General features: G+C 44.4%; 1 protein-coding gene across 10 annotated transcripts in view; it reads left to right on the top strand.

Moving 5' to 3' along the window:
* NHERF2 (NHERF family PDZ scaffold protein 2) overlaps positions 1-15,989 on the top strand; it is a 72,209-nt gene that overhangs the window by 5,359 nt on the left and 50,861 nt on the right. For all 10 annotated transcript variants that reach the window (XM_077274440.1, XM_077274445.1, XM_077274446.1 and 7 more), the window contains exon 2: positions 4,026-4,262. In XM_077274440.1, the coding sequence (XP_077130555.1) occupies positions 4,026-4,262 (237 nt within the window). The remainder of the gene's footprint in view (positions 1-4,025; positions 4,263-15,989) is intronic.

Here is a 15,989-nt window from a genome sequence, read left to right on the forward strand (position 1 = left end):
AGTTACTGGGAACACTTATTATTATCTGCGGGTGTGAAGGACGTAATAAGGCCGGGAGGGTGCAGAATACTGAGTCTTAGTATATAGTCTGACGTGGTGTTAATTAGTTACGGTCTTTTATACAAGTTTCACCCCTCAAAAATGACACTACCATTCTTGCCTTGACCTACTGCTCCCTTTTCACTCTTCCAGGTTTCAATCGGCATTCATTATGGGTGAACAAAAGAATTTAAAGGGGGTTTCTTATTTTTAGAAATTGACTATTGTCCAATAGATATTGTAAAAACAAGCAGTTTTGCAATTTACTCCTTGTTAAAATTTTCATCCGTTCTTGAGATATTAACACATTACATTTGTTTACAGCTGGTTGCCTTGGAGACCGACCACCGCTGCTAGACGGTAGAACATGCGCAGTGCTTACAATCTCTCTCAGTCTCTCTTGTTTTGAACTTGTGAGTACTGTTTTAAAGCTGACCAGGATCACCGGAGCACGCTGTTACCCACTAGTCCTGGCTAGATTTGACAAGCTAGACAGCAGAGGTGGTCGGTCTCCATGGCAATGAGCTGTAAGCAAAAGGAAAATGTTAATATCTCAAGAATGGATGAACATTTTAACCAGCGGTAAATTGCAGACATGCTTGTTTTTACAAGGACTATCCGGTAATACCCCATCTATGAAGAAGGGAACACATCCTTTCCGGGACAGGTGACATTTTGGAAATGATGGTAGCACTTTTTCCCATGATGACAATAGTGTTGGCTGAGACGTGACACGAGGGGCTCATCCTAGAGTATTTGCAGTTGCAATGAGTCCAGGCCTCTTAAAGAGGAAGCGATGGCTTTATTTATAGATTATAATGCCCGGGGGCCACAGTCTTATACAATTGAGTGCATGGTAACCGCTGGCGCATCTGACCTTCGGGGAATTCGAGGTCAACCTAAACGTGTTCAGCAGGTCATTTAATAAATGGGCTCATTTTCTCCAGGCGAGTTACCATGAATTAGACAGGATTTTTTTTTTTTTTATTTTTTTTTTTTGGGGGGGGGGGGGTCACACAGGTCCCCTTTAAGGTCCATCTAAGATCCCCCCATAAAGGGCAATTGATGGATATGAGGCAATCGCTTACAGTGCACTCGCTCAATCTGTGCTGTCGGATCAGCGCCCCTGTGAAGGGGTTAAGCACACAGTGTCTGGCAGTGTCGGTGGCGCTGACATAACCCCACATTGTGCTGCCTTCTCTCCATTGTCACTGATCTCTGAGTAACATTGTGTTCAGTCTCGTCATCGTCACTTCACAACCTGGGACATCGGGGTTTTTTATTATTATTTTCCTTACACTTTTTTTTTTTCCGTTTTTGGGGGATTTTTTTTCCAAAGTGGAGCGGTCACTCTGTTCTGGACTGAAACAATGAAGTTTCTATGATTCTTCATAACGTGCTCCCTCGCTCCCATTACATTGCCTTTCCCGCGTGTCAGTCATTACTTCTGGAATTGTATTCATGAACCAGGAGGCTCAGGTTGATCATTCCTATCTGTCCTGTCCCTATCTGACCTCACTGCAGTTCTGGGATTATATTCGTGCACAAGGAGAGAATGTGCCCATGGGAGAATCAATGTTTTTTTTTTTTCTACTGCCACATCTGTGGGTCAAGACTAACTGCAACAGTTAGCTCTGGATGATCATTGCTATAAATCCTGTGCCTAGGAGAATGCATGATTGTTTAATGCTAGTCCCCTATCTATGTGTCAGTCCTAACTGCATATATTCGTGAGCCAGGAAGATCAGGATGATCATTTCTATATGTCTGTAGGGGAATATATAGTTGCTTAGTGCTGCTCTCCTATTTGTCAGTCACAACTGCAGTTCTGGGATTATATTCATGCACCAGGAAGATAAGGATGATCATTGCCTGTAGGAGAAAAGCATGGAGGTCTAATGCTACAGCTCCATCTTTGTGTCACACAGTACTGTTATTTCTAGGATTACAGTCATGAACCAGGAGGATCAGGATGATCATTGCTACAGGTCCTAGGCCAACAGTTCTTTTATGGAGGCTTTATGTTACTCCCCATGTCAGTGTTAGCTGTAGTTCTGGGATTATATTCATGAACTAGGAGGATCAGGATGATCATTTCTATAGGTCCTCCAATTCATGGAGGCTTCAGGTTACTCCCCTGTGTCAGTCTTAACTGTAGTTCTGGGATTATAATCATGAACTAGGAGGATCAGGATGAGCAGTTCTCAGAGTGGATGGAGTTAGAGATTCTGACGATGAAGGAAGAGTGTGCTGGCCATTTTATTCTATTAATTGTTGGGCATCGCCGGGCAAAGACCCTGGCTGAAGACCCTCATGTGATAAAAAGTTGACTTTCCCTTTAAACGTTATTTCTGCGAAACAAGAAGGGTTGTGATAACTGTTTACGCAGCGGGCCAGCCGCTGGCATTGTTGAGAAGTTGCCCAGTTGGCACAACCCAGGTGACCTTCTCAGGTATCTAATCCTTATTGTATAGACGTAATCAGGCATTGAGAGGAATTGGGACATAGCGATGAGGTGAGCCGTCCTGGGCCCATCCCTGACTGTTCCTGTGGAGTAATGTAGCCATGGATCCCCGATAATTGTGGGTGTCAAGAAGTTTCTGGAGACTTTCCTAACTTTTCCCCCTCTACATCTGAACTTCTGTCCACGCGGTGAGAACCTGTAAAATGGGCCGAGTGCCCAAACACGAAGAACAATGATCATTGTCCCTAAGATGAGATTTTTCCATAAATAAGCATGGGTGTGTGAGTGGTCCGGGACCCTCAGGGGTATACTGCCGCCCTTGGAATCAGTGTAAACAAAGTCATGTACAACGACGGCATCAAGATGAAATCATGTCCTCTGCAAAAGACCAGATGTACGCAGGGACTGGCACAAGATATACACAAGGACTGGCCTTGGGCAGTCGGGTGGGTGGTCCACTACATGCATGGGAAATTTCTGTAAGGGGTCTTATTCTTTTTAGAACTAGGTATGCCATCACATTTACTTTCTGGGACCCCCATTGATATTGCTCCCATGGGTGGTCCGTTTTTGGAGAACGTTTCCCTTCATAGGTCGCAGAACAGAGGGAATACAGTGAAAGTGACGCATGTCCCCTACATCCTTGGGATCGGATGGTGTCTCAGAGGTCAGACCCCCCCAGTCATAATGTGACTATAGGCCATCACTTTATAGGATGGGAGGTACGCCATATTGAAAAGTACTGCAACTATCTCATTTACTTTGTGTTACAATTTTCTCACAATTTTCACAATCTCTTCTTGCTTTAAGTAAATGAGACTGTTCTTGTTTACAATGTAAGATTGAAAACTGTACAGTAATGAATTAAATATGTTACCTTAATATCTTCCTTTTAAAATACTAAAATAGACACTCTAAGAAAATTTAGTTAAAGGGGTCCTACCACTTGCTATAAATATACTATTTTTTGTATCTGATGTAAATGCCACCATTATCTTGAATCCAGCGCTGTTTTTCTTTTTCTCCTGTGCCTCTCCATTCCTGAGATATGGTCCCATCTTCCCTGGATGGGTGTAGTCCTCAACTCCTCTGCGTGGGCGTGTCCTTGTTGACCACACCTACTTTGATCAAAAGACTAAATTTATGTACAGGTAAGATGGGGTCACATCTCAGGAACGGAGAGGCGCAGGGACAAAAGAAAAACAGTGCCGGATTCAGGAGAACAGGGGCATTTACAACAGGTAAAAAATGTACATATTTATGGAAAGTGATAGGTCCCCTTTAAACACTGTAAAGGTTGCTGATGGGGTTAACTTATTTTTTTTGTGTTCCCTGGGTAGATTGTGGAGCTGATCCTTTGATGTTCACCCTGACCTATTGTACTGTATGTATAAATACTACTCTTAGTCGTGCATTAGGTGGATCAGGATGAACAAAGTCATAGATTTAATGTTAAATGCATGGAAGGGATCAGGCTTCAGGGATCGGTGTAGTAATTTTCAGCTTTTCCTATTTTTTCCAGGTGGTACAACGCATTAAAGCCATAGAGAATGAGACGCGGTTGCTGGTCATAGACAGAGAAGCCGATGAGTACCGGCGCCTTTCACAATCCAGCTCACCCCCCGAATCCCAACCCAACTCCAGCGCCCCGTCCTCCCCGTCTGTGGGCAACAATAATGGCGAGATATGGAAGAACAAGGAGGACACAAGCCTGGAGGACCAGCTGCAAAATAACCACAGCACAGAGAACGGCAAACAGGTGAGGACCGGAATATTATATGCACATCATTATACAGGTCAGTGGCAATGTCACTGAGTACACTGTGTGTGATCAGGGTAATGGGTGCATGATATTGGAATTGTCCCTATAAATTCTCTTCTATCAATTTGTATAAAAATCTATTTTTTTTTTATTTATGATAGTAGGAAAGCTGGGTTGCAGTCAGAATACTTAGTATGGGCAGACCAGCGAGGGTCCAAGGAGGGCCCCCACAAGCTATCTTACCATATTTTCTGCTTATTAATACATAGGCTAATATACCGGAGTATTAGATATATGCTACTACATTACAGTTAAAATAAATCTAAATTCAAGTTTTAGAATAAAAAAAAACATTGTAAAAATATCAATGATCATGAATGACTGGAGATTGACAAAGATTAGAGCTCGGCAGTTATCAAAGATGGACAATTATCAATGATTGGCAGCGATTGGTAATTATCAATGGTCGGCAGTTATCTGTGATCAGCAGTGATTGGAGATCGGCTGTGATCAGAGATCAAAACTGATCAGAGGTGGGCAATGATCTGAGATCGGCAGTCATCAGATATCAGCCGTGATCAGAGATTGGCAATGATTGGAGATTGGCAGTGATTTCATATCAGCAATGATTGGTAGTGATTGGAGAATGATCAGAAATCAGTGCTGGTCAGAGATGGGCAGTGATTTGTGATCGGTAGTGATTGGAGATTGGCAATGATCGTTAATGATCAGCAGAAATGAGAGATTGGTAGTGATCAGAGATTGTTAATGATCGGCAGTGATCGGAGATTGGCAGTGATTTCATATCAGCAATGATCGGTAGTGATTGGAGAATGATCAGAAATCAGTGCTGATCAGAGATGGGCAGTGATCTGAGATTGACAGTGATCAGAGATTGGCAATGATCATTAATGATCAGCAGAAATGAGAGATTGGCAGTGATTGGAGATTGGCAATGATCGTTAATGATCAGCAGAAATGAGAGATTGGTAGTGATCAGAGATTGTTAATGATCGGCAGTGATCGGAGATTGGCAATGATCGGAGATTGGCAGTGATTTCATATCAGCAATGATCGGTAGTGATTGGAGAATGATCAGAAATCAGTACTGATCAGAGATGGGCAGTGATCTGAGATCGGTAGTGATTGGAGATTGGCAATGATTGTTACTGATCAGCAGAAATGAGAGATCGGCAGTGATCAGAGATTGTTAATGATCGGCAGTGATCGGAGATTGGCAATGACATGATTGATTGCTTTCTCTGGTGATGAGGGAAGCATTTTGGGCTGATCCAGCTTACTACAAGCTGCTCCTCTTCTTCCACTCTGTTTACAGTATCCTGGGGGCCTCGGCTTTCTGTTGGGGGTCTGTTTCCTCTCCCCTGCCCCCGCTTCCTGATACTATGCGCTCGCAGTTTGGGATTTTTTTGCAGAGCTTGAGAAGCCTTGAAATGTTGTAATGACATAAAGCAGAGCCAGGGGAACTAGTAAGAGTTCAGGAGGAGGGGAATGTATGAAATCTGGGGATCGGTGTGAAGGAACTGCAGTGACCCGTGATTATAGGACCCGTGACTATAGGACCCGGTGTGATACTCACCTACTCTGCTCAGTACCTGCCATAATTCTGGCATAATCCCAGGGCGGCACGGAACTGAGGGGGTTAAGATGGCAATTGCCAGCAGCGGTGATGGATGCTGAATTTATACTTTGAGCTTTCCATAATAAATACATTTGGTTTTGTCTCTTCTAGTTTTTAATCAGAGCAGCAGTGTAAAGCATGGAGGCATGGAACCGCTTCGATACACTGATAAGCATCTGGTGAGCTTGTGCAGTCGCCAATCTGAGCACACCGAGCTGCAGTATAAAGTATGGTAGAAAAAAGGGAGCCGCAAACTTGATCCATTCATACGGCAGGAAATGAATTTGAAGGATACAAACAACTTTGGGAAACGTTTGTTTTTTTTTTACTTAATTGCTTGAATTTTGGTATAAAAATCATTTTTGCATTTGGGTCTTATTACATATTTTGGCTTTTCCATGCTTTTTCTTTCCCCTGCACATTTTAGAACGATGAGTTACTTGAGAATCCATCAGTGAGCTCTTTCAGATAGAAAACTTTCTGACTCTTTTTTTTTTCCCAGTCTTTTCTGAGCTCCTCCCAGCTGATTTATGACCCCATCAAAGATCGGGTCACCGGTCCTTGGATGTGGTCTTTGCAGCTCAGAAAAGAAGACATACATACAAACTTTCTATCAGAACGAGCTCACTGATTGATCCTCAGTTAACTCATTCAATTTTTTTTAGTCCAAAATACATGTGTTAATAAAAAATTATCCTTTAAGTGTATGTCTGACCCTAATTGACAGTGCAGCCGTAGTCACCGACTGTAACTGCGCTCTGATGGAGCAGACCCCAAATAGCAAATTACTATGAATCTGATGCATTGAAAAATGTAATAATGTAATCCGGGCCTCTTGCTGGTCGCAGACCCCTGGGCTCCAGGTAATGTGCTTGCCTCGTTATATTGGCCGCGTGCCTTGGGATGGCTCGGTGTAGAGGTCAGGGTCATGTTTGCAGCACTTCCACGTGAACGGTGGCTTTTCAGGACATAAAAGTCCTATTTCTACCCAGCTTCCCTGTGTCAGGACACCAGCCTGGGGACTGCCATAAAATTGCGTCTATAATGAGGCTAAATATTTAATGTCACACATACTGTCACTCCAGGTAAGTGCGTGCGGTGTCTGCGGGGAGCACACACCGTCTGCTGGGATATAACACACATTCCCTACACGCTTAGTGAAATTTAATTAATACTTGGTACAGAAGCCTTTGTTGGTGATGAAGCTTCAAGATGCCTCTTATATGGAGAAACTAGTCGCAGGCATTGCTCAGGTGTGATTTTGGCCCATTCTTCCACACAAACACTCTTCATATCCTGAAGCTTCTGTGGTCTCCTTCTATGATCTTTGAGCTTTAGTTCCTTCCACACATTTTCTCTTGGATTTAGGTCCGGTGATCGGGTCGGCCATTCTAGCAGCTTTATTTTCTTTCTCTGACACCAGTTGAGACTTTCCTTTGCTGTGTGTTGGGATCATTGTCATACAGAAGTGTCCACCCTCGTTTTATCTTCATCATCCTGGTGGTAGATGGCAGAATATTTTTATCAAGAATGTCTTGATACATTTGTCCATTTATCCTTCCTTCAATTATATCAAGTTTGCCAGTGCCATATGCTGAAAAACACCCCCACACCATGATGTTCCCCCCTCCAAACTTCAGTATTGGTATGGTGTTTTCGGATTAATATGCAGTGCCTTTTGGCCTCCAAACATGGTGTGTATTATGGTATCCAAGGAATTTTATTTCAGTCTCATCTGACCAGACTATATTCTCCCAGTATTTCACAGGCTTGTCTAAATGTTGGTAAGGCAAACTGTGAACGCGCTTGACCATTCTTTTCAGCAATGGAGTCTTGTGTGGTGAGCATGCATACAGGCCATGGAGGTTGTGTGGTGAGCTTGCATACAGGCCATGGAGGTTGCATGCATTACTTATAGTTTTCTTTGGAATAATTGTACCTGCTGATTTCAGGTCTTTCTGTAGCTCTCCACAGGTGGTCCTTGGCTCTTGGACAACTCTTCTGATAATTCTTTTCACTCCTCTGTCTTGCGGGGAGCACCTGGTTGTGGCCGGTTATGGTGAAATTATGTTCTTTCCACATTCGGGTTATCACCCCAACAGTGCTCACTGGAATCTTCAATAGTTTTGAAATTCTTCTGTAACCAATGCCATAAGTATGTTATTTTAACAATAAGGTTGTGAAGGTCTTGAGAGAGCTCACTGGTTTTACCCATCATTAGATGTTCCTCGTGTGGGACCTTAGTGATGAGACTCCTTTTTTAGGCCATCAGTTGAACCTGGAGATATTATTTTTCACTTAGTGGCAGGATTGCTTTCTAATTACTGATAATTTCAGCTGGTGTCAGTACTTTCCATAGCTTTTTGCGCCTCTCTTTCTTTATGTATACAATACTTTTTCCCTGTGTCATTTTACATTACTACACATACTGTAATTTAATTTCTGGACATCTATGGTTTGACTTATTTGCCTTTTTGGATTGGATGGGTTGTTAGCGACCGTTTTGAGACCACAGCTCTTATGCAGACCGATGTGTTACTGCATAAATCCCACAGCTCAAGTCTTTAACCCTTATCCCATTGATCAGTCTTTTTAACCTTAATGTAGAGATCTGGAATTTACTGGTGGCCTCCAGGTTGTGTCTTGCAGAGTAGCCGCTGACCAGTAGAGTAGAGCGAGGTGGGGAAATAATTGAACTAGTAGAGGTCAGAAACACAGGATCAAAGTTCAGAGGTCAGGCAGAACTCAAAACAAAAAAGTCAGGCAGTCCAGGGGTCAAACAGAGTGGACATTCAGGGCTTAACCAGCTTGGCTGGTCTGCAAGATCTCCTGTATACCCATCAATAAAGCTGGTTGGGGTATGCCCGATGACGGGACACCATGATGGAACCAGATGGACCCCATTATGTTGGTGTCCGTCGTGTGACTGATGGGTCACAACTTAAATTACATTTTTCAGCTCATTTGACAAAACAGAAAAGCGTATTTCAGTGAGCCAATGTGAACAGAACCTTAATTGTCAAGCTCGTGAAGTTCCGTGTCCTCCTGCCAAAGCCAAACAGTAATATGTTCATTGTGCTAATCAAACTAATTATCCAGGAACACGGCAACCGCCGGATCTTGTTTCCTACCTAATTGCAATTATATCCTGAGCTTTTCATCTTGGTTTATTTTTTTTATGTTAAGCTGAATGAACCGTACTGGGAGGATTTGAAGATGTAGACTCCTAATTGGGAAAAGACCGTTCTCCGAAATAGTGACCCACTGAGGACCAAGGCACAGGTAGACTAGTTACCACTAGTGGTAACTAATGTATATGGGTACAATTACGACCAGACCTCTGTGCACCCCGGTATATATGAAGATGCTTATGAAAAGTTATTTTCACCATAGACTGGGAATGAAACTGGCCGCCATATGAAGGTAGAGAAATGGGACAATTATCTCTCGTCAGTGTGTTGAAACAAAAAACATGACCAATGACTTGCGGACAATTTGGAAGAAAACAAAAGAATGATAATAAATTCTTCCAACCATTCTCATGTCTATAGTCCACTATGAGTCTGACTGGAGCACCTTGGGTCTAATCAGAGAAATAATCTCGAGGACCCACCATCCATCAATCCAGAAAGTAATGTGATGGACTCAAAATGTTACCTTTGGTGACTATTTATGTCTCACAATTTAAGATCATCTATGTTTTTTTTTATGATGGCAAGTCTAAACTTGGGTCTACTTGAAGCACACTAACTCTTTTCTGATCGATCGGGACCAACCTAAGTCACTAAGGCACATGTTCCATCCACCATCATTTTTCACTCCTTTTATTTCATACCACCGTCCTTCGAGTGGTAAAGAACCTGAGTGAGCACTTTATTGAGGGTAAAGTGACCATATAACGTTTTGAAGGAATATCACAACATTTTCATCACCATAAGCATGATGAAGATGCAACTTACAATATGGTCAACCTCAGTAGACTGTAATGGAAAGTTACTTCACCAGCACTTTAGATGGCACCTTCATCTGTAAATTGGAAGTTGTACAAAGTTTTTAGTTCTGAGAAAGATCCAAGTAATTATGATGGGCGATGGCACGCACAACGACAGCATTCTTGTGTCGGTACTATAGGCTTAATGACGTGACTGCCCCTGACTCATGTTCTGGTCATGCCTCTTCTTTTTCATGCTATGTCACGGGGAGGTTCCTTGCTAAAGACGCGCTGTGTGCTATAGCCCGGATGTGGCTGCTGTCAACAGAGCATGCACTGAAAGAAACTCGCCCTCAAGGCGTCATGTTAGCAGAGAATCTCAGCTGGTATTTACATGACGTGGGTGAAGAATGCACCCAGTAAATATCCAACATTAGATATGGGCTCGTCATTATATACACATTGAATTCGACTCTCAGTTTTGGTGGTCTGACCATCCTTAGTTTAATATGGGCGGACTTCAAAGTTCTGGAGCTCTACATGCCGCCAATGGTTTCAATTACAAGATTCACACCATCTCTGAATTCAGGAAAGGTCCTCTTCAAGGACAAAGACTTTAGATGTTTTGGAACATTATGTCCAGTTCTTTGAATGTGTTAGTGAAAATCATGGAATGGAGAAAGGGGTGGACTAAAGGTTGATGGTAACCACTGGTCCTCCTCAAAATCATGGTTCGACGCCGAAAGTGTTGTCATCTCAAAATGTGTCCTCTTCGAAATTCGGCACTGATTCTCTTCCAAGACAAATATCATTGACTGTAGCCATGAACTGGAGGTACTTGGTGACTACTGTTCTTCCTCAACATCATGATTCAACTACAAGATTGGTAGTACCATCTCAAAATTTGACCCAGGTCCCTTTCTAGAGGAAAGGTTATTATCTTTACATGTTTTGGGGACATTGTGTCCAGTTCTTTGAATATGTAAGAGTAGATTGTGGCAAATTCCCTCAATATAAAGGCAGGAATGTAGAAAGCTATGGACTGAGGGTTTCTCCAAAACACTATGGCTTAACTACAAAAGTGGTACCATCTCAAAAATCGACACGGTTCCTCTTCTAGAACAAAGCTAATTAATTTTAGTTGTTTTCAGGACGTATTGTCCAGTTCTTTGTGTAAGTGAAGATTGTGACCCTTGCCTTAATATAAAGGAGTGAAAAATTAACTATGTGTAACTATGAGTAGAAAAAGCCCTGGACTGAGAGTTGATGGTAACCATTGGTCCGCTCTGACGTCATTGAGTAGACCTTATCTGCTAATATTGGAAGACTATGGAGCCCAGTTTACTTATATATTGTAGAACGTTCAGGTATATATCCAACTTGTATTGTGTAAAGCTTTTTTTTTAGTCAGCCGTACCTTTCGTGCCTGAGAACATTGCTCTCTTAGAACATGTGACTCCTATTAGCCAAATTTTCAAGGCTAGCACTGACTGATTAAACATGTTTATTTGCTTTTGTTCCTGTTGACCTGAGAATTAGAGATGTTGATCCTGTTGGTTGACTCCACTTTATCTCTTCATGTTCAAAGGTGTTGGTCTTTTTCGGCCAAGCCTCTGACTGCCAACCCTTGGGATGGTTTCCTAATGCTAAAAAGTCACATCATTTCATTTTTTATTTTTTTTTTGGTTCATTTTTTTGTTCTTACGAGGCAGATTTGATCAAGGAAAGGTGGCCTTCAATTCCGCTCAGGATGGGGTGGTGCGCCTAATCTCTACCCAGATAAATCGGTGTGGTGAAAATACACCCTTATTGGCTATCACCCAAATCTTTACAAAACTGGCCCCCATCCAGACCACAGATCTTATCCACTTAAAACCAGGACCATTGTATGATTAGAAATGAATTTCATAATAGGCTTTTGTCCCACCAAGGTCAAGTGTTACGTGAAGAGTTTACGGTACCTATTGTGCAGGAGGGTCTATGATTGTCTAATGTGTTATATCTAACATATAGAAGATAAAATAGTCCTATCGGATCCAATTTTTTTTTTTTCATTTACAAATCTGTACAATTAATAAAAAACACCAAGAGATGACATATGCTGTAACTGTCTACTCATGTGTTGTGCAAGCTGCCAAACTGAAACTACAGCTCCCATCGTGAGATGAAGGACCGGGGATGTCGAGTTTAGGATCATCATGTATTATGCAGAGTACGGAGTATGGAGCGGTTCTGGAGACTCCGAGCCCATTTGTGCACTAAGTGGACAGACCTTGATTACAAAGTGTAATGCTCCATTTCTCCTGCGGTGGCACTGTAGGGAAACTGAATACTTATTGACAGATTGCAGCTGATTGCTGTGATCAACCTGAGATCTTCTTTTTGATGGGGAAATATTGTATCTAGCTATTTATCTATTTTTCTTTCTTTATCTGCTGCTTTGTTTATCTGGCATTGTCCCTTCTCCCACAGGAAGTGCAGACCCCATATGCATATATATCCATGCGCTTCCCCCCTCCTATTCCAGCTGCATGTCACAGGCCAGGCCAGGGAGCGTGTGGAAGGGCAGATGGAGCTGGGAGAAGATCCAAATGGAAGAATCCCATTTCCTGCCTTCTGGTTGTGAATGTTTATGGGGGGAATGATTCTGACCCCCTGCTGCTGCTCCAGACACCTTTTGTGTCCTTTTCATCTGGAACTGATTTAGGTCAAGTGTCCATTGTAGTCATGACATAGAAATATGGTCACCCTAAGGAAATAGATGGCTACCTATGGTCTTCAGCTCAGGTTCCAAAATTAGAAAACATGACTGCTTTCCTCTAGAAACAGCGCCACGTCGGTCCACAGACAATGTGAGGAATTACGGCTCAGCTCCAATGAAGTGAATAGGATTGCAGTTTCCCAACTATTTTCATCCTCATTTGACACCTCTCCCTCGGAAGCTTTGCCCGAGGTCCTGTTTTCATACAAATACGGCTCACCGCCCTGATTTCGCCTCTCCCACATACCTGTCTATGTTCCTGGTATAATGATCTTTTTGTGAATTGTTACATCCCCGTGGCACATTGTACCGTGCGCTGTGTACAGTAAATTTGTTTACAGTGCAAATGGGGATTAGTAACTGCCCTGGCGGCCATGGTTGCCAAATGGCCGTTAATTGGCTATGTGGGCCTCTGAAATTGATAAAATGTTGGATCAGCCAATCAGAATGCATCTGTAAAAAATGGGTTAGAGTGCCCCCTATAACAGCAGTCTGGATGTGTAGTCTGGAGCCCACTATAATAGTCTGGCTGTGTAGTCTGAAACCCCCCATGATAGTCTGGCTGTGTAGTCTGGAGCCCCCTATAATCGTCTGGGTGTGTAGTCTGGAGCCCCCTATAATAGTCTGGGTGTGTAGTCTGGAGCCCCCTATAATCGTCTGGGTGTGTAGTCTGGAGCGCCCTATAATAGTCTGGGTGTGTAGTCTGGAGCCCCCTATAATCGTCTGGGTGTGTAGTCTGGAGCCCCCTATAATCGTCTGGGTGTGTAGTCTGGAGCCCCCTATAATAGTCTGGGTGTGTAGTCTGGAGCCCCCTATAATAGTCTGGGTGTGTAGTCTGGAGCCCCCTATAATCGTCTGGGTGTGTAGTCTGGAGCCCCCTATAATAGTCTGGGTGTGTAGTCTGGAGCCCCCTATGATAGTCTGGATGTGTAGTCTGGAGCCCCCTATGATAGTCTGGATGTGTAGTCTGGAGCCCCCTATAATCGTCTGGGTGTGTAGTCTGGAGCCCCCTATAATAGTCTGGGTGTGTAGTCTGGAGCCCCCTATAATCGTCTGGGTGTGTAGTCTGGAGCCCCCTATAATAGTCTGGGTGTGTAGTCTGGAGCCCCCCATGATAATCTGGGTGTGTAGTCTGGAGCCCCCTATGATAGTCTGGGTGTGTAGTCTGGAGCCCCCTATGATAGTCTGGGTGTGTAGTCTGGAGCCCCCCATGATAGTCTGGATGTGTAGTCTGGAGCCCCCTATGATAGTCTGGATGTGTAGTCTGGAGCCCCCTATGATAGTCTGGATGTGTAGTCTGGAGCCCCCTATAATAGTCTGGGTGTGTAGTCTGGAGCCCCCTATGATAGTCTGGATGTGTAGTCTGGAGCCCCCCATGATAGTCTGGATGTGTAGTCTGGAGCCCCCTATGATAGTCTGGGTGTGTAGTCTGGAGCCCCCCATGATAGTCTGGATGTGTAGTCTGGAGCCCCCTATGATAGTCTGGGTGTGTAGTCTGGAGCCCCCTATGATAGTCTGGGTGTGTAGTCTGGAGCCCCCTATGATAGTCTGGGTGTGTAGTCTGGAGCCCCCCATGATAGTCTGGATGTGTAGTCTGGAGCCCCCTATGATAGTCTGGGTGTGTAGTCTGGAGCCCCCTATGATAGTCTGGATGTGTAGTCTGGAGCCCCCTATGATAGTCTGGGTGTGTAGTCTGGAGCCCCCTATGATAGTCTGGGTGTGTAGTCTGGAGCCCCCTATGATAGTCTGGGTGTGTAGTCTGGAGCCCCCTATGATAGTCTGGGTGTGTAGTCTGGAGCCCCCTATGATAGTCTGGATGTGTAGTCTGGAGCCCCCATGATAATCTGGGTGTGTAGTCTGGAGCCCCCATGATAGTCTGGATGTGTAGTCTGGAGCCCCCCATGATAGTCTGGGTGTGTAGTCTGGAGCCCCCTATGATAGTCTGGATGTGTAGTCTGGAGCCCCCATGATAATCTGGGTGTGTAGTCTGGAGCCCCCATGATAGTCTGGATGTGTAGTCTGGAGCCCCCCATGATAGTCTGGATGTGTAGTCTGGAGCCCCCATGATAATCTGGGTGTGTAGTCTGGAGCCCCCATGATAGTCTGGATGTGTAGTCTGGAGCCCCCATGATAGTCTGGATGTGTAGTCTGGAGCCCCCCATGATAGTCTGGGTGTGTAGTCTGGAGCCCCCTATGATAGTCTGGGTGTGTAGTCTGGAGCCCCCATGATAATCTGGGTGTGTAGTCTGGAGCCCCCATGATAATCTGGGTGTGTAGTCTGGAGCCCCCTATGATAGTCTGGGTGTGTAGTCTGGAGCCCCCTATGATAGTCTGGGTGTGTAGTCTGGAGCCCCCATGATAGTCTGGGTGTGTAGTCTGGAGCCCCCTATGATAGTCTGGGTGTGTAGTCTGGAGCCCCCATGATAGTCTGGGTGTGCCATAGGTATGTGAGATGGGACCGCTCCTGTTAGTTGGGAGTGGGCGCTGCGGTCCCTGTACACACTGGGGTTTGTCCCTGGCGGTGGCGTCAGGCGGAGGGTCGGCGTCTCATTGTGAATGTCCAGGCTTTAGTCTCTGGGACTTCGCCGCATTATCTGCTCGGCCGCCGCACACTGGAGCCTTTGTTAGAGCATTTTTCTAGAGCCGGATTGAGGAGGGCGGGTGCCGGCTTAATCTAGACCTTTCACCTCGTGCAATCGCTTCTGTGCCTGGATTTGTACATGAGCCTTGCACCAGCGCCGACTTACATCTGTTTGTCCTTCAAGGCACGAGTCAGAGGAAACATTACATAAGGTGAGGTTGGGAGAACTAGGAATCAGGTGACTTTACAGAACAAAAAGGGGCCTCAGCGAGACCGGAAAGTGTTCATCATGCCTAACAAGACCTAGGCTGGGCCTGAAACTGTTCATCCAGATCTCCAGATCACAACAGAGCCTAAGCGGTATCTTAAACTGTTCATCCAGATCTTCCAGATCCATTACGGGGCCTATGCCTGACTTGAGAGTGTTCATCTTTATCTTCCTGGTTCATAAAGAGGATCATGAACTGTTCATCCTAAACTTCTTGGTTTATAGTGGGACTCAGGAGAATCTTCATCTGTGCTTCCTGATCTACCTGATCCGTATCAGGGCCTAAGGGGGATCTTAAACTGTACATCCTGATCTCCCTGATTCATAGAGGGCCTAAGGAGAACCTTAGACTGTTCGCCCTGACTTTCCTGACCCATTACCGGGCCTTAACCTGACCTGAAACTGTTCATCCTGATCTTCCCTATCATAACAGGTCCTAAGTAAGATCTTAGACTATTGGCCCCCGATCTTCCTGGTCTATAACATGGTCTATGCCTGATCTGAGATTGTTCATCCAGTTCTTCCTGGCCCTTAAAGTGACCTA

Source organism: Ranitomeya variabilis, chromosome 7 (genome assembly GCF_051348905.1).
Source record: "Ranitomeya variabilis isolate aRanVar5 chromosome 7, aRanVar5.hap1, whole genome shotgun sequence".
In the NCBI taxonomy this organism is placed as follows: domain Eukaryota; kingdom Metazoa; phylum Chordata; class Amphibia; order Anura; family Dendrobatidae; genus Ranitomeya; species Ranitomeya variabilis.